At 40.0% G+C, this 18,318-nt stretch overlaps 1 protein-coding gene across 2 annotated transcripts in view; it reads left to right on the forward strand.

The window, feature by feature from the left end:
* GAN (gigaxonin) overlaps positions 1–18,099 on the forward strand; it is a 35,816-nt gene extending 17,717 nt beyond the window's left edge. Inside the window, exons 2-11 of one of the 2 annotated variants that reach the window (XM_035119938.3) lie at positions 2,802–2,916; positions 4,654–5,004; positions 5,930–6,147; positions 8,065–8,186; positions 9,483–9,595; positions 10,553–10,702; positions 11,131–11,267; positions 13,354–13,482; positions 14,983–15,092; positions 16,592–18,099. In XM_035119938.3, the coding sequence (XP_034975829.1) occupies positions 2,802–2,916; positions 4,654–5,004; positions 5,930–6,147; positions 8,065–8,186; positions 9,483–9,595; positions 10,553–10,702; positions 11,131–11,267; positions 13,354–13,482; positions 14,983–15,092; positions 16,592–16,773 (1,627 nt within the window). In that variant the 3' untranslated portion in view covers positions 16,774–18,099. The remainder of the gene's footprint in view (positions 1–2,801; positions 2,917–4,653; positions 5,005–5,929; positions 6,148–8,064; positions 8,187–9,482; positions 9,596–10,552; positions 10,703–11,130; positions 11,268–13,353; positions 13,483–14,982; positions 15,093–16,591) is intronic. The other variant, XM_088672023.1, reaches the window with a different exon arrangement.
* Positions 18,100–18,318: the final 219 nt, after the last annotated feature.

The following is an 18,318-nucleotide window of genomic DNA, read 5'->3' on the forward strand; positions in this document are numbered from 1 at the left end:
AACAGAAGGTGAGGGGAGACAGAAACCCTTGTTAATTTGTTGAACAAAACTTTATGGGGAAGGGGTTTAACCTTAAAGTGCTGTATCATGTTGATGTGGAATAACGGTATAATACTCCCTGAAACATTTTCATGAGCCAAAGGCAGAATTTACAGCAAGGAAGCATTACAGGTATAAAAACAATAATGATGGCTCGTCATCTTTTATATAATACAATTAAGCAATACTTCATTAGGTTAACATGGGGATGGTTTTCTGGCAGATCACAAATCTTCATAGAAATAAGTTAACCTAACTGTGTCTTGGTGCCATGTTGGTTGAGACCAAAAGCTACCATAAAGACTTCAGCAGTAGAGAAATCTGCAGTCATTTACATTGACTTGCAGCAAAGGGTACCTGATGGCTTTGGATCTGTGTGTGTCAATGTGGATCTGCCCCCATAATAACTGAGGGGGTGAGATATAAAGTGCAAAAGGCTAACATTGGCACAGAGTGCTATTCACGCCCCTCCTTCAGCCCCCTCAAGGTGATTTTCTTCAGACTAGGATAATTTCCTGTATTCTTAGTTTTTTGGGGAGGGGGGGGAGACCTTGGACAGTAGGTGGCAGGGGGAGGTAAAAGTGGCATAAGTGGAGAAAGCTTAGCACCTCAATCTTTGTGTTCCTTTTGTAGTTTCGATTCCATACCTGTCCATTGTTTTACGTATACTGTAATTGAGGCAGGTTGTCATTTAAAGCTGTGTATCTTCTGTCATCAAGTGTAGTTGGGCCCTGAACTTTATCATTAGTAAGATAACACGTGATACAGAGCAGGATTATTAATTACCTCTTCCCTGTGGTAAAGGAGTGGGGTGTATGTGTGCCTGAGACGCAAATCAGACTGAGACTTCTCTTTAAATTGCAACATCTAAACAGACCCTGAGGTGTTTCCAAAAGTGGCTAATGCTGCCTTTGAATATAGGCATGAGATCTTCATTCCAGGTCCTATTTGTGCCTGTTTACTGTTTACAGTGTTTACTGAAAAAGATACCATTCTTTTGTTCAACCTTAAGCAGTAGCATTCTGCTGACTCAATGTTTACTTGAGTGATTTGTAATAGATTTGTATATCTGATATTTTTACTTTGTGTTTTGATATCCTGCCTGGTAACTGATCTTTCCTTAATAAGGAGATATAATTTCAGAAGTATACCTGTATAGCTTACTCTTCCTATATGCATACACACAGAGAGATAGCTAAAGAGAGAGATTCCTAAAGATACTTCACAGACCACCTGTAGCTCTGTGTTACGCAAATCCCACTTCATGTTATATATACAGACACTAAAGGTTAAATATTAAACAAAGGCCATTTTGAACAAGACTTGTTAAACTTTCAGCAAAATGATTGCATGGATTTAACTTTGTGACCATACCCTCTGTAAGCTTTCTGCTTGAAGTGGAATGCAGGTCATTACTTGTGAGTTGATCTACTGGCCAGTAGGCAACCAAGCCTATTGTTTAAATCTGGAAACCTTCAAGTCAGTTTTACTCCTAAAAGAAATGAAATGGGAATAAATTAGGGGGAAACTCTTCCTGCTGTGCATTTCTTTCTCCTTGCTGTTTTGTTTTCCTGAGCTGTTTTCAGTTGCCATTGAAAGCTCCTTGAGAATAGGCTTACATGGGCCTCTTCAGGCAGAGATGATTACTTCATTACTGCTGAGGCCTGTTGGCATAAAACCTCAAAGGCCCTGTCATAAACTGTCCAAGATTCAACATTGTGATAAGATGGAACTTGCAACATGACTGAGAGACAGTATTGGACTGAAACCTGGGAGACTGGGGTTGTAACCACCACTCAGCCTTGAAGCTTACTGCGTGACCTTGAGCCAGTCACTGCCTCTCAGCCTACCCTACGTCACAGGGTTGCTGTGAGGACCACATAGTGAGACAACACATGTGCACCTTGAGTTCCATGGAAGAGAGATGAGATATGAATGTAATAAAATGACATTGTCTCCAGATCAAAAAGGACATGTGGGAATGAGCATTGATTTTCTGGGTTAAATCAAGGACCAACTGATTCACAATGCACACACCCACACCCAGTTGCAGCCAGCAGCTCACAGACCTAAGGCTTCACATGCCCCTAATGGATGGATAATAATGTCTCAGTATAGCATATATCAAGACTATTCAATTCAGGCATTGCTAAGTATATTATGTTCTTGTTCTGGCTATCCCTTATATCTGCTCCAGTACAACTTACGCCTTTCCCTATTCCAGTCCTTTCATCGTGTCTGGCAAAGTGAGGTCTCCCTTAGGCATCCAGATTAGTGTGTGGTCATTTCCACTGTAGCAGATTTAATTAATGTTGTTTCCCAGGAAATGTGTGAATTGTTTTGCAACCTTAGGTTTATATCTGATTGGATTTGGGAAACTTTATCTTTTTATCACTTGAAATAATTTGGTACAAATCCTGTGCTGTGAACTGAGCAGATTTAGGGAGTATATGCATAGCAAATAAGAAATAATGTGTGATCAAAATTCCTGATAAGAAAACAGAGTTAAATTCCTATATTTAACAGCTGGCATGAAATAATTTTATGCTGTGCACTAAACATCCAGAGGCTGATACCATTAAGTGATACTACAGACTTAAACAGCTGCTTTCTCCTTTTCTTAGTACCTCTCTTTAGTAGTGTGTGTTCATGTGTAATTGAAAAACCTATTCTGAAAGCTGAGAATTTTTCGTATGTGATCTTCCTTTGTTTATGTCTTGTTCTAATCGTTTTGTAAAAACAGCTATGTTTTCTGATTTCAGAACAAAGCTGAACTATAATCCTCCAAAGGATGATGGCTCCACATATAAAATTGAACTTGAAGGGATATCTGTTGATATTATGAAAGAGATTTTGGACTACATCTTCAGTGGTCAGGTTTGTGTTTCCAAGGTTATTCCTACATATCTGTACGTCAGTTCTAATCATAATCTACACCTTCAAAAAACCCTTTAAGTAGAATGGGCAGAAAGTAGATTGGGGCAGGACGTATTATCTGAGTGGCAGGTCAGATCCCAGCCAAAGTAAAAAAATTCTCATGCAAGACAAGTGCAGCTTGAGCTGTTCTAACAGAAAGAGTTCCTTTATATCGCCAGCTTCAGTCCAAGCTTTGGGGTTTGCTGATCCCAGTGGGGCTTCCTGTAAACTCCAATCAGCAGGTCAATGGTAATAAGAAGCCCTGCTTTGGGCAGAGATGATCTGTGCTACAAAGTTCCTAATTGCAGGTGATCCAAAATAACACAGCCAATCCCATGGGGTTTGCTTTCACTGCCAATCAGCCACATCGATAACAAGCCTCACTTGCAATTAAGAGGACACTTCAAGCCTCCTGATGGTTCCTCTGCATCTGCCTCTTTCCCACACCTAATGTCAAATATGGTGGGTGGGTGTTGTTTGGGGGAAATAGCCTTGCAGGCCAAATTGTTAACCAAATCGTCAGGCCTAATTTGGTCCACAGGCCGGAGGTTCCTTACTCCTGAAGTGGACTTGTAGTGGATTGCAGACTAGTTTCCCATGGACCATCTCATCCCTGCTGCTTGCTGAGATTCTTGCAAAATTTGCTAAATGAGGTGGAAGCTGATCCATACGTTATTTATCAAGAGGGCACATTGCTGTGTTTTAACAGTTGAGACATTGTGAACATGCTCTTACATACAGTAAAGGCACAAGAAGACTGCTGGATGAGACCACGGATCCAACTAGTGTAACATCTTGTTTCTCGTAGTGGCTAGCTAGAAGCTTTTAGGAAGTCCAAATCCTGGATGTGAATGCAAATGCCTTCTCATGTTTCTTCCCCCATGACTAGTATGCAAAAGTATTCCACCTATCAACCTGCAGGTTTTGGTTAGGTGTCATGGCTAGTGTCTTTTGACAGACATATCCTCCATGAACATTTCTGATCCCCGTCTTAAAGCCATGTAAGGAAGTGGCTCTCACCACATATTGCAACAAGCAAATTTCAGTATCATACTGAAGTCATCCTACCTCTGACTCCAGGAGTCACTTTATATCAGAGATCAATATGTAAATGTGTGACAAGTGACACAGGCAGTATACTGAAGGTGGAGGAAAGAAGGCCCATGGCATAAGTATGGCATACACTTCTACTTCCCTCTCCAGTGCTGTGCTGTTAACCTTCTCACTAAAGTAGAGGCAAAACTCCACCAAGCTATGAAGGGGGAAGACAGTTAGTTGCAGTAATGCAGTGTTTCTCAACCTTTTTTGGGCCACGGCACACTTGTTCCGTGAAAAAAATCACGAGGCACACCACCATTAAAAAAGTTAAAAAATTTAACTCTGTGCCGCCCTATATTATAATTATGACTGTAAGAAACACTTGCCAAATATTGCTTTCCTGCGGGCTAGTGTGGTGTATTGGCGGCCGCCAGGCTCGTTTGCACTGAGCTTTGGGAAAGAGGAGGAGGAGAAATATTGCTTTCCGGTGGGTCAGCGCTGTGCAAATCGCCCTTCTCGTCGCCGCACGTCGCCGCACACCAGCCAGCGTTTCTCAACAGTGGTTGAGAAACGCTGCAGTAATGGACACTAGTGATGCACTTTCATACTTGAAACTGAACTAGTTGTAATTTCCTCTCCTCCAAAATAAACCTTTTGCAGATCAAACTAAGTGAAGACACCATCCAGGACGTTGTGCAGGCTGCTGATTTATTGCTGCTCACAGACCTGAAAACTCTGTGCTGTGAGTTTCTGGAAGGTTGCATTGCTGCTGAGAACTGTATTGGAATCCGGGACTTTGCACTACACTATTGTCTGCGTCATGTTCATTATCTTGCCTCCGAATATCTGGAAACACACTTCCGGGATGTTAGCAGTACGGAGGAGTTTCTGGAACTGAGTCCTCAGAGAGCAAAAGAAGTACTGTCCTTGGAGAAGCTGAATGTTGGGAATGAAAGACATGTTTTTGAAGCAGTTATTAGATGGATCTCCCATGACCCTGAGTTAAGAAAGGTACAGAATTTGAAGTTATGTAATGCTGCTTCAGAAAAAATAATCAGCACTTCATTGTACTTGGGTGCTTCAAATTGCAATGCATTGTGGGATTTGGGTCCATGTTGTAGACTACTGATGTTACCAGCATCATTCTGTCTGTACCCAGACATTCTGCACCAAGAAAAGCTGGATTCTGCAGCATATATAGATTAAGCTGGCCAATGAACTTTACATATTTTATTTACATTATTTTCCTTAATTCATTCTACATTTTAGTAATTTGTATAATTCTATCAATGCCTAGTCATAGAGAGGAGCAAGTTGCTGCATAGAGGACTCCTGTCCTGCCCCAACTATTCAGCTGCCCCTTGGCATTCTGAGATGTAGGAAGGTATTCTTCACTCACGTTCTAGCCTATTTTCTCAGTCATAAGGACTATGAACTTGTTTTAAAATGAAAAATTAGATTAAAGGAAGCTGATTGGTGCACCTAGTGATATTATGTGCTATTGCAGAATAGAGACAGCCCTCTATACAGTGGTACCTCTGGTTACGAACTTAATTCATTCCGGAGATCCGTTTTTAACCTGAAACCGTTCTTAACTTGAGGTACCACTTTAGCTAATGAGGCCTCCCACTGCCGCCGCACCGCCAGCATGCGATTTCTGTTCTCATCCTGAGGTAAAGTTCTTAACCCGAGGTACTACTTCCAGATTAGTGGAGTCTGTAACCCGAGGTGTTTGTAACCCGAGGTACCACTATTACCAAAGTAATGCATATGCTGTAGCATTTTCATGTCAGTGCTTCCTCTTCCAAGTCAGTATATCCTGGTGTTGTATAAGCAGTGATTCTGAGAAATAAGCTTTCCACAAAGCCATATGCTCTTGTCGCTTTTTTATGATTCGGCTTGTTTGTTTGCCTGAAATATCTTTCTGCCTCTTCAGGTTCACATGAAGGATGTAATGTCAGCTGTGTGGGTATCTGGGCTAGATGCTACCTACTTGCGTGAGCAAATGATGAATGACCCACTGGTACGGGAGATTGTCAAAGAATGTAGCAACATTCCACTCACTCCGCCACAGCAGGGGGAGGCAATGCTAGCTTCTTTTAAACCCAGAGGATACTCGGAGTGCATTGTCACTGTTGGTGGTGAAGAAAGAGTGTAAGTGGCTCAGGCATGCTATTTCAGAAGTGGATGGGGGTTGGAGAGGGATGATACTCGAGTAAGTGTCCTATTGCTGGTTATATTTGAGATTAAGCTGCAAAACTACATTGTGCTTTAATTTTTATTGTATGCCTCATAACTATGGGTTGTGTCCAAAGATGCACTTCCATTTGTGGGAGGTTTCTTCTGTTCACCAAAAGAGCAGTTTCGTGGTTGGACCAAGGAAAATAAATAAACCAATTCCAGATATGTTCTTCTGTTATGCCACCTCTTGCACAAGTGGATGCATGAAAACTACTCAAAAGCCTACCTGCTACAGTGCTGTGCACTCTTACGCAAGTTAATGTGCAAATGTTTGTGCAACAGGGTTAGCACCTATTATCCTTCTTGCCCACTGTTCCTTGAATCCTGCCCATTAGCAGTGTTACCAGTGCAAGGAAACGGGCATTTTTCTTCTGAAGCAAAGGGTCATATGCCTTTGACATGCATACTACACATACTACCATTTAGATGTTTATAACATCCATTCAACACAAAGAACTTGTAAACTGGCCAAAGACAGAGGTATGTGAGCTGAAAAACATGGAAGGTGACTGACTTATTCAGAGTTCATATATTTGGACGAATTATTCTCTAAGTCACTAATGTATGAAGCCCTGTGGAAAACCACCTCCTCAAAACACTAAGAGGGAACAAATCATGTTTTATTTCTATAGGAATACTGCATAACCCATATCTCACCGTGCTGGAGTACCAGATAGCCTTGCAACCATGTCTACAAAAACTGCCTGCTCACTGTACTTGTACGTACAGTAGCCTAAAAAAGAGAAGGGAAATGTGCAGCTTCTGTGACTTGTTGCTTAGAGGCATTTGTCACTTACCACAAGTGACTTATGGCTCTCTACAAACCTGGTCTAAACATGCATGCTTGACAGAATAGATATGCCAGGTCATCACATCTGTAGTGCAACTTGTACAGCACGTTGGCAACAAAATTCACACAGTTGTTCAGGAAATAATTTTACACCATTTATCAAATTTGTGAGAAAGAGACAATTACTTACAAAGTGCCATGAAAACTTACAAACTACCTAAAATAAAGTGAACTTGTAATATCAGATTTTACTAGGTTCTTACAAATTCTTGACTCAGTTTTTCATTTTTCTTGTTTTTTAAATAAGTTCAAGAAGATTCAAGAAAAAGGAAAGTTCAGCATTGTTCCCAGCAGCTGTGAGGTGCTGATGAACCAGCGGATGAAGTTATAAAGAAGTCAGGAACCACAGGGTGCCAGCCTTCTATCCCCGTTTCGCCCTAGCCGTCCATGCAGTTTAGAGGCTGCTGTTTCGCCCCCGGTGGGGCTGATTTGTTGGGGTTGGCGGATAGCACACTCCCTGAGCACAGTTTTCTGGGCTTCTTCAACAGTCTAGTCTCGAGCCATTGATGCGTCTACTAGTGCTAACATAGTGCTTACATAAATGGTGTAAAATTATTTCTGAACAACTGTGAATATTTGTTGCCAACGTGCTGTACGAATTGCACTATCTTTATCAACAGCACAGGTTGCATTTTTCTAGCAGGTCATAACATCTGGCTCAAGGTTCTCCAGGGTTTCCAACTGGGGACATTCCTAGCTGGGCCTGGAAGTGCCAAGGATTGAACTTACAACATCTGTGTGCAACCTATGTGCTCTACCACTGAGCTTCTCCTGACTTGCCTGACCTATTGTGCCACCCTCCTGCCACACACACAAAAAGGATTTAAATCTCACACAAAAGTCAGCATAAAGCATACAAACCAAATGGATGCTTCTACACTGAAGTAGAAACCCCATCTCCTCTGCATTGCTGGGTTCCAATCAAGATTTGCTGTATGGGCAAGGTTGCTAAGTTAATTTATCCTTTTTCTCCTGTTCAGATCCCGGAAACCATCAGCAGTAATGAGGTGTATGTGCCCTCTTTATGACCCTAACAGACAGCTATGGATAGAACTGGCTCCTTTAAGTACACCTAGGATAAATCATGGTGTGCTTTCAGCAGGTAGGAAAGTTATTTGTTTCTGTTAACTCAGGGGTCAGCAAACTTTTTCAGCAGGGGGCCGGTCCACTGTCCCTCAGACTATATGGGGGGGGAGGATGAATGAATTCCTGTGCCCCACAAATAACCCAGAGATGCATTTTAAATAAAAGGACACATTCTACTCATATTAAAACACGCTGATTCCCGGACCGTCCACAGGCTGGATTTAGAAGGCGATTGGGCTGGATCTGGCCCCCGGGCCTTAGTTTGCCTACCCATGTGTTTTCAAAGCCAATATTTATTTATTGTTTGTTTGTTTGTTTTGCTTCTTTGGATCACAGCCGTGGAGAATAATAACCTGTGAAATACTCAATGTTCTCAAGTATTTTGGAGGACAACCAAAGGGTGGAGACTCAGTTAAAGTCAAGATTGGTGACACATTTGGTAGACCCTGCATCTATCGTTTGTCCCCCCCCCCCAAAGCTCAGGGAACTTTCCATGAGAGACAAAGTGTTGGCACCAAAAGATAACATTGGCAAAACAACAACAACATATCTTTATCAACTTCTTTGGAACTTCCTCATATAGTATATACTGTATACAAATAAAATAAAATTTGTCAAACTTGGCAATAGGAAAACTACACTCATGCCAGACTTTCTGTGTTGCACCACATATTCAAGCATCGAAAGAAAGAATTTAATTGGTTTAAAATTGGTATCAAAACCCATGGCTTTGAAGTATTCTTATAAGCTTAGAAGTCCTGTTCGGTATCTGGTAGAAACTTGTTAAACATGTTCTTACAAGAATGTTCTGCTTTAAAACAACTGGAATCTTGCTGTGTGTTATCTCCTAAATGGAAGAATAAAACTGCTCCCAGTTTAACATTTTTATTTTTATATGTTCATTGGAATATAATTACCACAAACTAGTGTTCTAGAATAAATAAAGCATAAAGCCACCTTTCACCTGTTGCAATACATATATTATAAGGTATAAATACTAAGCAGCAAAAAGAAAGAAATATCAACACTGATTTGGACCTGTAACTGCCCTAATTCTGGATACCTGGTAAAAGGTCATGATGGTCATTCGTGATTATGGCTTTCTGGAACCTCCATGTTCCAAGGGAGTATGAATACTTGGTGGGAAGCAACCACAGAAGAGGGCTATGGCCGTCCATGTCCTTGTTGTGGGCATCTGTGGGTGATAGACCTCAGGTCTGATCCAGCTAGGCTCCTAGTTCTCATGAATACCAGCTAGATGTGCCACCAGTGCAACTTGCATTTCCAAATCATTTTGTGGTCTGTTTTTCAGAAGGGTTCCTGTTTGTACTTGGAGGGCAAGATGAAGATAAAGCCACTTTAAACTCTGGAGAAAAGTATGATCCAGATACCAATTCATGGAGTTCTTTACCACCAATGAATGAGGCAAGTCTGCCTTTTTATTAGCCGTCGCCCCCACCCACCCCAATTTCTGCAGTTTTGTTATGATCAGATCTTTGTAGGATAGTTATTTCTGTTAAATTCTTCAGTTTCTTTTGTAAGTAAATTTAATAAATGCTACTCTACTTATTTCTTTTTAAAAAAATATTTTTATTAAAATAAATTTACCAAAGCAATTTCACAATCAATATATCCAATCACATTCCCCCCTTTATTCCCTCCCACCCCTCCCTCTCCCACCCTCCATGGACTTCCCTCAGCTCCCCTCTCTGGTTTGTTTATACATATTGTTCTCTGCATGTTATAAATTTGTACATATCATTAACCTATCTATCATCTATTTTAGTAATAAAGTTGTGGATGTTTATTCAAAACCTGCCAAGGAGTCAAAATATTTCTGTTGTCTTTTTAAATAATTTGTAAAAAGTTCCCATTCTTCCCTGAAGTCACGGTTGTCCTTCTCCCGTAGTTTGTATGTTAACTTTGCCAGTTCCGCATAACTCATCAGTCTTTCTTGCCATTGTTCTTTTGTTGGGATTTCATCAGTCTTCCATCTTTGTTGTAGCATACATAAATAAGTTCTTTGTTTTCCTTGGCAGGTCTTTTCCTAAAATCCCTAACAAAAATGCTTCTGGTTTTTTTTACAAATGTAATTTTAAACATTTTTTTCAATTCACTTCTCTACATTCCCACCACATATGATACAAAGTACCTTCTTTTTCCTTGCATTTCCAACATATATTTGACCCAGTTTTGTACATTTTTGCCATTTTTACTGGTGTGATGTACCATCTGTAAATCATTTTCATATAATTTTCCTTCAAAAGGGAACAATCTGTAAATTTCAAATATATTTTCCACAGTTTTTCCAATCCTCTATCTTGCGCCTATTTAATCATGACCGATTTGACCTCCTCATCTTACTCTACTTATTTCTAATAGGCACGGCACAACTTTGGCTTGGTAGAGATTGATGGAGTGTTATATGTTCTGGGAGGCGAGGATGGAGAACGGGAACTCATCTCTATGGAGTGCTATGACATTTATAATAGGACTTGGACGAAGCAACCAGACCTGACAATGATTAGGAAGGTAGGAACTAAGCAAAAACAGGGTGGTATTTTTCAGACTGTTTCTAAACTGCTGCATTTGGTTTAATGTTGCTTGACTGGGTTGCTCATTTCTACACTTCTTTCCCATGTTCCTAAGTTCAGAAAGGTGGCTAAATCTCAAGCTGATACAGAGCAAGGTTGAATTCCAGAAGAGCAATCTTGAGCCAGATAATGGCTCAAAACATTAACCTCACCAACTGTTGTATTTTCTGTTTAAATTGCATTAGGAACGGTAAACTTATTATATGTTGGTTAATGTGTGAGAGAACTCCCTCCCCCCCAGAAGTATGTTGATTTTAAATGGCTCGTGCTTCACTTTATTTGTTTTCTTACTATTATTACTGTGTGACATATACATTAACCAGGTGACAAACGGTGCATGATAGCTTCGGATTTTGTTTTTTTAAGATTGGTTGCTATGCGGCTATGAAAAAGAAGATCTATGCAATGGGCGGGGGTTCGTATGGCAAGCTTTTTGAGTCTGTTGAATGTTACGACCCAAGGATCCAGCAGTGGACAGCTATCTGTCCGCTAAAAGAGAGGAGGTTAGTAAATTACTAGTAACACGTATCATTGCCTTAATCCTGCATACCATCCAGTGCTCCACAGGTGAAAATAGAGGCACATATATGTGTTTATAGGGACCCGGGTGGCGCTGTGGGTTAGACCACAGAACCTAGGGCTTGGTTATCAGAAGGTCGGTGGTTCGAATCCCTGCGATGGAGTGAGCTCCCATTGCTCGGTCCCAGCTCCTGCCAACTTAGCAGTTCGAAAGCAAGTCAAAGTGCAAGTAGATAAATAGGTACTGCTCCAAGCGGGAAGGTAAACAGCGTTTCCATGTGCCGCTCTGGTTCGCCAGAAGTGGCTTTGTCATGCTGGCCACATGACCTGGAAGCTGTACGTCAGCTCCCTCAGCCAATAACACGAGATGAGCGCCGCAACCCCAGAGTTGGTGGTCAGGGGTCCCTTTACGTTTACCTTTATATGTATTTATAAACCACCCTTATTTCTTGCACCAAGGATAGTTTCCTGAGATGCTACATCTCCCCAATTGCTGAAGGCTCCTCCTCTTTGCATGGTCTACCTAACTGACCACAGTATTGTTTTTGATGTTGTTTTTGTTACTAATTTACATTTATATACCGTCCATCAAACAGGGTAGTTTACAACATGGAATGCAAATGAAAGTTCATAACATGATAGCTATACAATGTGAAAATCAAAACAATTATATAAATTATTATAACAAGAAATATGTAATAAAATACAGAGTCTCATAACAGCAACATCATAAGAACTAATGGATTTCAGAGTGTAAGCTGCAACTCAAAACACTGTCTATTGATGGGCAGTTATGGTTGTAGATTATATCTGTGGGATGTTGTCCGTAGTTTTTGTAGTTGATTATTCCCTTTTTGGAAAACTGAATTTCATCTTTGCAAATAATTCTTAGTGTTTAAGTTGCTGCTACCAAAGGAGGAACTTGTTAGGTCTCAGGAGTTATGGTAGGTTTCAGTGGGTATGAGATTGAGACAGATGAACAATGGGGATGGCAAGGCAGCTTAGAACCACAGTGTTGTATTGTTAACAAATAGTTATATTTTTCTAAAAAATCAGTAAACTTTTAAGATTAAAATAATGGTGACGAGCAAGTGCGAAAGGTTTGTCAGCTCAGGTAGCTGGTGTTGTGGCTTTTACATGTGTGTGATATTGAGATCATACTGTCCTCTTTGGTTTTCATGCCTTCACCTATACAGCATGTATTATTTTCCTTGACTTCATGTTGCTTTTATTTTCCGAGTGATGGGGTCTCTCTCTTTTTTAGAATATATTTCATTACATTAGGCCAGTGGTTCCCAACAGGTGGTCCGCGGACCTGAGCTATGCCAGAGGGGTCCGCAAGATGCTATTAGAATAAAAAATATATTAAATATATTTCGTATGATAACAGATTTTTTGTTTTGGCCGCTTCCTGCATGAGCAGAGTCTAGCGCAAAACTAGAATTAGATAGAGGCAGTAGTTCTGCTATATGCCGTTAGGTGGCGCTTTACAAACACTACTGTTTTGCAAAGAGGCAGTGCACGCATTCTACTAACGCTCACCTCCCCAAGATGCTTTGCGCGCGTCCGATTCATTTGTGCGCTACTGCGCAGGTACCCTGTCTTCTCCATTCCCCTCCCTCCTCCCTGGCGCGCGCTGCCTCTTTGCAAAACAGTAGTGTTTGTAAACAAAGCGTTGTTTTTCGCGGAAGCTACAGTTCGCGTAGTTAAAAATGGACCGTTGGTTAAAAAGTGGTTTGTTAAAACGACAAAGGCCTACAGATGAAGAGGAAGAACTGTAAAAAACGTATAAATATAAAATATAAAAGACTGTTAATTTGGCTCTCACTTTTTAATTTTAGGATTAGGAATTAATGGGGGTCCTTGTCACAATAGCGGCTCGATGAGGGGTCCTTGAGAAAATTTTGTTGGGAACCCCTGCATTAGGCCATAGTTTGTTTGTTTTAAATCACTCCTCAAGTGCCAGTTCAAAATGTTAATAGCTCTGTCAAATTCTGCTTAATGTCAAGAGAGCAGGAATTCTGAGGTAACCTGGACACCCAAGATTCCTCTTCTATCTTTTTTTTAAAGGTTTGGGGCTGTGGCCTGTGGAGTTGCTTCAGAACTTTATGTCTTTGGTGGAGTGAGAAGTCGTGATGACAATCAATCCAGTGAGATGGTGACGTGTAAATCAGAATTCTATCACGATGAATTTAAAAGGTAACAACTGCTAAGATAGCTCACTAACATGATCTTACAGCCTCTAAAATAGCTGTTGACCTTTTTATCACTTACAGTTTAATTGAATAGTTGTAATGCGACTGCACGTGCAGAGGTGCCCTGTAGAGGCTGTCTTTTTCTGAGTCAGGCCCAGCACAGTCTGCTCTGACTGAGAGTTTGCAGAGGTGCTGCCAGACATATATATTTTCCAACGCTGTAACCTGATATTATTTAGCTTGAAATTCCAGGGAGGGACAATCTGCATGCAGTGCATGGGCTCCATTGTTGAGTTATGGTCTCTCCCCTTTGGGAAAAAAAACTGTGCCCTATTGCATGAGTAAATCTAACCGCTGGCATTTTTTCCAAATAGAATAATAGATTTATTTTCATGAAGTATTAGTGTATGCCAGCCTTGTTTGGTTTTTCATTTAAATCTTAACTTGACCTGCAAGCTGCGTCTGCATAGTTTTCATGAGAACTGGTTCGAAGTTCTTGCTTCTGTGGGTTATGCCTGAAATAATAAGCAAGACTGAATACTTAGCAGTGGTGCCATACTAATTGTGTAATGTTAATCTTCCTGTTCTGGGAGCATGTCTGCATTCAGTAAATATTTCTAGACATGTGGTTCTACTTGTTTACATCTGTTAACCAGAAGATGGTGCTATTTTACAAGGATGGACTGTTTTTTCGATGTGCCGCTCTCTTTTCTCTTGGTATAATTGTGTGCCAGACAACAATTTCTGTGTCCCTGCTTTCTTCCTATACTGGAACTGCAAGCTGCTCTTTTGTTCGTGCACATCTTAAAAGTTACTCAAGCAGCTCTCTGCTCTTAAACAAATGCCAACAAACTTGCTGGAGTGAATATAGCAGAGGAGGAAGAGTGGCTCAACAGTGAGGCTTAGAGACATTGCAAGAAATAAATGAATACAAATATTTGAATCATCCTATATTTAGATTTTGTTTGAGTTGCTGGTCAGCCTAACACATTGTCTGCTCTGACAGGTGGCAGCTCTCAGATGGAGTTGTCATACCACCTGAAATCCTTTCATTTGAAGATGAGATTGCACCTAGGACCTTTGGAATCCTCTGAGTAATGAAGCCTCCCATCATGTAAAGGTTGACACCTGTTAGATAAGTTGCTAATATTTGCACTAAAAAAGTGGAGCACTGACAAGGGCAGGACACAGGAAACTGTGTATTTCAGGTACTAATTGTACAAAAGACAGCTTGTATGGACATTTTGACATCCACCTGCTTTATCCTTGAAAAGGATTCTGGTATGCATTCAAGGTCCAACCTAGATGAATAGGGAGGTACGCCTTGAGGTGTAACACAACATTAGGTTAGAAATCATATTCTTAAGATATCCATGGACTTGCATTCAATTTTTTTTGCCCGGGGTGAGTAAATTTGTGAGGCAAATATCTTTGGCATCTATGTGTCTCTTGGTTGTGAAACGCCCTCTACAAATTATGTTTTAAAGGTTGCCTTTTCTTGCAGGTGGATCTACTTGAATGATCAGAACTTATGCATCCCAGCCAGTTCTTCGTTTGTGTATGGAGCTGTGCCCATTGGGGCTAGTATCTATGTGATTGGGGATCTTGATACAGGTTAGATTCTAAACAATATATCTTGTGTTTTTTCCCTTTATTGTATGTATTTGTTTCTCAGAGGACATTCTGTAAGGCAGAGGTTGCTAATATGCTCCTCAAGAGTTTTGCTACTTACATTTTTGGAGTACTGATAGTATGAAACACTTTGTGATTCCATGTTTAATTCTTTAGTTCTTTTGTAACTTGTTCCACTTGCTTAAAATTACATCCCACATTTAATATATATAAGGCAGATTAGAGGAGGAGACTTCATTCATCACCTTTCCATCTGAGTGCCTTTTTGAGAGCAACCATGCTAAGTGTTTCACTTTCATGAACATTGTTGATGTGAAATTATAGCTGGGAAAGCAAATTATCTTGTTTTCATTTATTTAAAATAAGTATAACCTAGCTTTCTTTCTATTCTATCATGCATTTTGTTCTAATAAGCTTGACTTGTTCAACCAAACAGGGTAATTCACTTTTGCTACTGATCTCTGCCCTGAGTCTATTTGAAAAAATAGTTAGTTCACTTCAGCAAAAAATGACCATTCTGTGACTTCTTAAAGCCTAAGTAATTTGTTATGGCATGGGCTTTTGTCACTTGTAGTTCACAAAAGACTCATGTGATAAAGTTGGTTCTGGTCAATGAAAACTCATTGCACAATAATGCGTATTCTGGGATTTGAAAGCACCATGTACTACTTGAATTGCATTTATCTGCCTCATTCATTTATCTGTTTTGGCCAAGGCCTTTTTTTTTTTTGTATATTCAGAGCAGTTAATCTGGCCAAAGGATTAGGATATCAGGATTCTCTCATCAGCTTGGCAAGGGAGTCAACATAGGCTCCAAAAACCATCCGTTGGTCATGTTCAGCCTTACTCATCCATCCAGTGTTTTCCTCACGTCTTTAAAAACAGTCACTGAAAACTATGACATAAAAGGAAATCTTGAAGCCTTCTGCAGTATGACTGCTAAACCACTTGTCTGGCTTCTTCCCAAAAGACAAGCCCAAATGTCATCTCAAGAGTTGCATTTGTTGCATCTTAGCCTTTTAACATTTTGCTATAAAACCTTTTCAGACCTGTGCTATACAAACTTGAATGGGGAGGGGTTGTCCTTAGGATTTGAATAGTTTATATGTTGGTAGCTCCTGTTCTTAAATAGTCCATCATTGAAATACCACATTCTGTATTCTCAAATATCACTTTACAACTAACAACTATTTCTTTCTTGGTGTGTTTAGGGCACAGCGAGTAGGGGAGGGGGTCGGGTAAAAATGTCAGAAATAAATATAACCTTAATCTGCATATTTGCAATAGAGCCTTCCCATATAATAATAGTGTGAGATGCAAAATGCATTTGTTTCTGAACTTGCTATTGCTTTGCATTTTTTTAAAGTGAGGGAAATCCAGTTTGGCAACAAGTTTCCATTTCAAATTCCACTGATGCTATTGAGTAAATCTTTTCCCATGTGTTGTTTAAATCCTAAAGCTAAAAATATATTTCCTAATAGGTACCAATTATGATTATGTTCGAGAATTTAAAAGAAGCACCGGAACTTGGCACCATACTAAGCCGCTCTTTCCATCGGATCTTCGCCGTACTGGATGTGCAGCTTTGCGTATAGCAAACTGCAAGCTTTTCCGGCTCCAGCTCCAGCAAGGATTGTTCCGCATCCGTGTTCCTTCTCCTTGAGAGAACTTCAGAAAACAAAGGAGATGGGAAGAATTTGAGAGGCACTCCACCATTACAATATAGCTTTATATAAAGGAGAAACAAACATCTTGCGGCAGAAACTTAAACTGTATGCTCGGCTTTGGTATGGTATCTGTCCTGTTTTTCTTAACTGCTTAAATGCTTAAGCCTCAGCATTTGCTTTGGGGCAAGTCATTGTACATTGAGAAACATGGTTGAGGAGGTATCTTAAGTTCAGTTTATCTAAAGATACTAAAACATGCTATTGAAGCAGTTCCTTTGCTTCAAATCAGGAGGAGTGGACTTTTTAAAAAATGAAACCTATTGAAATTGGGACAGTGGGGGAATCAGTAAGGGACATTTTCATCAAGGAGAATTGTTATGAATAACTATGGTGTGTTGACATTAGATGACATTGATAACACAGGAAATCCTGTATGAAAACCGATCTCACTAGTATGCCAAAAGAGACTGTTAACTCTACTGTGGAGAAAGATGGGCAGTTGCACCTTTTACTTCAAGGCCTTCCTGACAATTTAAGGCCTGTGCCTGAAAGGATAGAATTGTACATATGTCACTTTTCAGTGTGTTTTCACTCCTAATAATCTTTTTAAAAACATGTTTAAAATGGACTAAACTGAGCTAAAGATTTCGGTACAGTAGAGAACAGAGATACACAGATATTTTTTTTTTGTAAACCTTGTGTATGTCAAATGATCTAAGATGATGTGTCATATGTGGACCAGCACAAAGCCACATGCTGCAGTAACCACTCACTTGAAAAACAGTGAGTGAGGTTGGGTGGGTGGGTAGGTAAAGGCTGGGCTTTCCAGAATTGCCATGCTATTACTATCAGCCAGTTTACGCAGCACACAAATCTGATTCTGATTCTTTTTTTCTTTTCTTTTTTAAGAGAAATACAATAAGGAGTATTTTTCCAAACAACTTGAAAGTTGCTGCAGGTTTACAGGGCTGAAAACTTTAATACCTATACTAGTGCAAAAAGTGAGGAATGTAAAAGACTGATTTTTAACTTGTGGGGAGGGTGGAACTATTAAGCAGTAATACATTTCAGACTTGCTCTGGAGAATTATATTGGGATCAAAAGCTGGTGTACAAATGACCTATTTCTAAGATATAGTTTTACTGAGTACTGTTGAACTTTAGAGTGCAGTTATAGTGAAGATTTTTTTTCTGGGTTTTTTTTGTAACTTTTTGCTCACAAATAATAATATTTAATTGATAGCAATTTTTTGCTGGTAGAACACTGTTTACCTCACTACTTAAACTTTATTTTGTTACTTTGTTAGTGAAACACAATAATTTAAAAAAATACGAAATGGAAAAGGGCACAGTCTTGCACTACAACCTTTGCAAACTATATCCTTATAAGATTTAGTGCTTTCCACTTTGGAAAATTGTAGGACCTCAGTTGTGCCTGTTGCACTGCAGTGTTGCAGGGCCAGATGTTGCTCTTGTTTACGCTACCATGAACCCAGAGGGGTGCCTGTTGTTCTGGTAACATTGAAAGAGAAGTGACAACTA

Source organism: Zootoca vivipara, chromosome 6 (assembly GCF_965207765.1).
Source record: "Zootoca vivipara chromosome 6, rZooViv2.hap1.1, whole genome shotgun sequence".
In the NCBI taxonomy this organism is placed as follows: domain Eukaryota; kingdom Metazoa; phylum Chordata; class Lepidosauria; order Squamata; family Lacertidae; genus Zootoca; species Zootoca vivipara.